The sequence below is a fragment of the Arachis ipaensis genome, chromosome B06 (genome assembly GCF_000816755.2).
Source record: "Arachis ipaensis cultivar K30076 chromosome B06, Araip1.1, whole genome shotgun sequence".
NCBI lineage: Eukaryota > Viridiplantae > Streptophyta > Magnoliopsida > Fabales > Fabaceae > Arachis > Arachis ipaensis.
The window spans coordinates 128,303,183-128,305,065 of record NC_029790.2 but is presented as its reverse complement, the minus strand read 5'-3'; the positions used below and the strand labels follow the sequence as shown (position 1 = coordinate 128,305,065).

At 29.8% G+C, this 1,883-nt stretch overlaps 1 protein-coding gene across 1 annotated transcript in view; it reads left to right on the top strand.

Moving 5' to 3' along the window:
* The window catches only part of LOC107648463 (indole-3-pyruvate monooxygenase YUCCA6-like), a 5,678-nt gene extending 3,916 nt beyond the window's left edge, over window positions 1-1,762 (top strand). The window contains exons 3-4 of the mRNA XM_016352318.2: window positions 62-184; window positions 967-1,762. Of these exons, the coding sequence (XP_016207804.1) occupies window positions 62-184; window positions 967-1,188 (345 nt within the window). The 3' untranslated portion in view covers window positions 1,189-1,762. The remainder of the gene's footprint in view (window positions 1-61; window positions 185-966) is intronic.

Here is a 1,883-nt window from a genome sequence, read left to right as displayed (position 1 = left end):
AATAATTAAAGCATAAAATGAATTAATTAAAATAACAAGTGAAATTAAACTTTGGGTGCAGATACGTCCGGGAATCAAGCGACTAAGACGTCATACGGTGGAATTCGTTGATGGAAGGATAGAGAACTTTGATGCAATTATATTTGCAACTGGTTACAAAAGCAATGTGCCCTATTGGTTAAAGGTATGTCACTACAATGTTTTCTCCTTTAACTTTTCCCTCTTTTCTTTTTAACCAAGCATTCAAAACTAAATTCTATGGTAATATTATTTAGATTCTACATCTAAATTGGTTACAAAGAATTTTAGTTTCGACATTTTAGTTTTTAACAAATTTTTATTTTTTAGAAGTCTTTAAAATTTCTTGAGTAAGAAATTTCTAATAAGTCTTTAAAATTTCTTTAACATTGTTCTGGATTACTTGAGTAAGAAATTTCTAATAAAATTTATTATTAGATAATTAGATCTTCAAAAATACATTCTAATAAAATAATTCTAATGGAATAATTCTCAAAATTTTGTAGTAAATAAAAATTTGTTTGGGACCTCAAGATCAGAAATTATTTTTAATATGGAGATAAAAATAGTGTTTTGTTTGAATATTAATATTTGAAGTGTATTATAGTATTGTTTATTGTGGATGTGTAAAAAAGGATGTTCAACACGTATTCTGCGTGTTGCCAAGATGTTGACACATGTCCAATACGCATCCTGTGTATTGCCTAGCTGTTGACACGTATCCAATACGCATCCTGTGTATTGTAACATGCACTCTGCGTGTTGACTCTCCACCTCCAAAATCTCCCTACCCCTATCCGTAATTACACTAAATAATCTCATTTTTAACAAAAACACCAAAAATTTTTTCATATAAAAAAAAATTAGCCCCAAAGAATTCCATTTAAAATTTTTTAGAAATTAATTTAGATATTTATTCTATTATTTAATAAAAACAATTATGTTCAGGAAGGGGATATGTTCTCAAAGGAAGATGGGTACCCTAAGAGGCCATTCCCAAATGGATGGAAGGGAGAAAATGGTCTTTATGCAGTTGGTTTTACCAAAAGAGGTCTACTTGGAGCATCCATGGATGCCAAGAACATAGCTGAAGACATTGAAAGATGTTGGAAAGCTGAGGCAAAGCATAGTACTTTTTCTCTCTCACTTTTGCCACAATCAGTTTCATGAGGAGAGGGTGGTAATTAAAGTTAATTCATTACACATGTTGGACATGGAGGATTTTGTTTTGGTGCATCACACATACATGTGCACTATGTTACAAAAAAATTAAAGTGGTGCTCCTCCAATCCATATATGTAATTAAAAGTGGCCCAACAAAAAAGAAAGAAAGGAAAATGGTGGGAAACTAAGCTTAACTTTCATGGATTTAACTGTCAACTTGGCTTTGAGAATGAGATGTTGAATTGCAGTTGAAGCAAAGAAATTAAAGGCCTTTTTCTTTTTGGAAAACAGCTATATGGACATCTTGTACAGTGCAATTAAGGGAAACAAAAATGATGAAAGAAGGTGGTGGTGGTGGCGGTGGCTACAACAGAAGAGGTGGTGAAGAAGAAAATTCTAGAATTGTTTAGTTAATATGTTTGAGAAAAATGTGATTGTTGATTAACTTTTTTTTTATGGGATTTATTTTTTTGATAGTAAGGTATAAACTTTTTTCTGTAATTTTTAAATTATATGTCTTGTCCGACTTTAATTTAAATTTGAGCTTATTTGTAAAAGTATTACATAATCAGAAACATATATAATCAAAATTTTAATTAAAAGTTAATAATAATTTAATTTAATGATAACATGTAATAATGAGATCCTCTTCTTCATCTATTGACCGAAAATAATGTCAAAAAATTTTGGAAATAAATTTA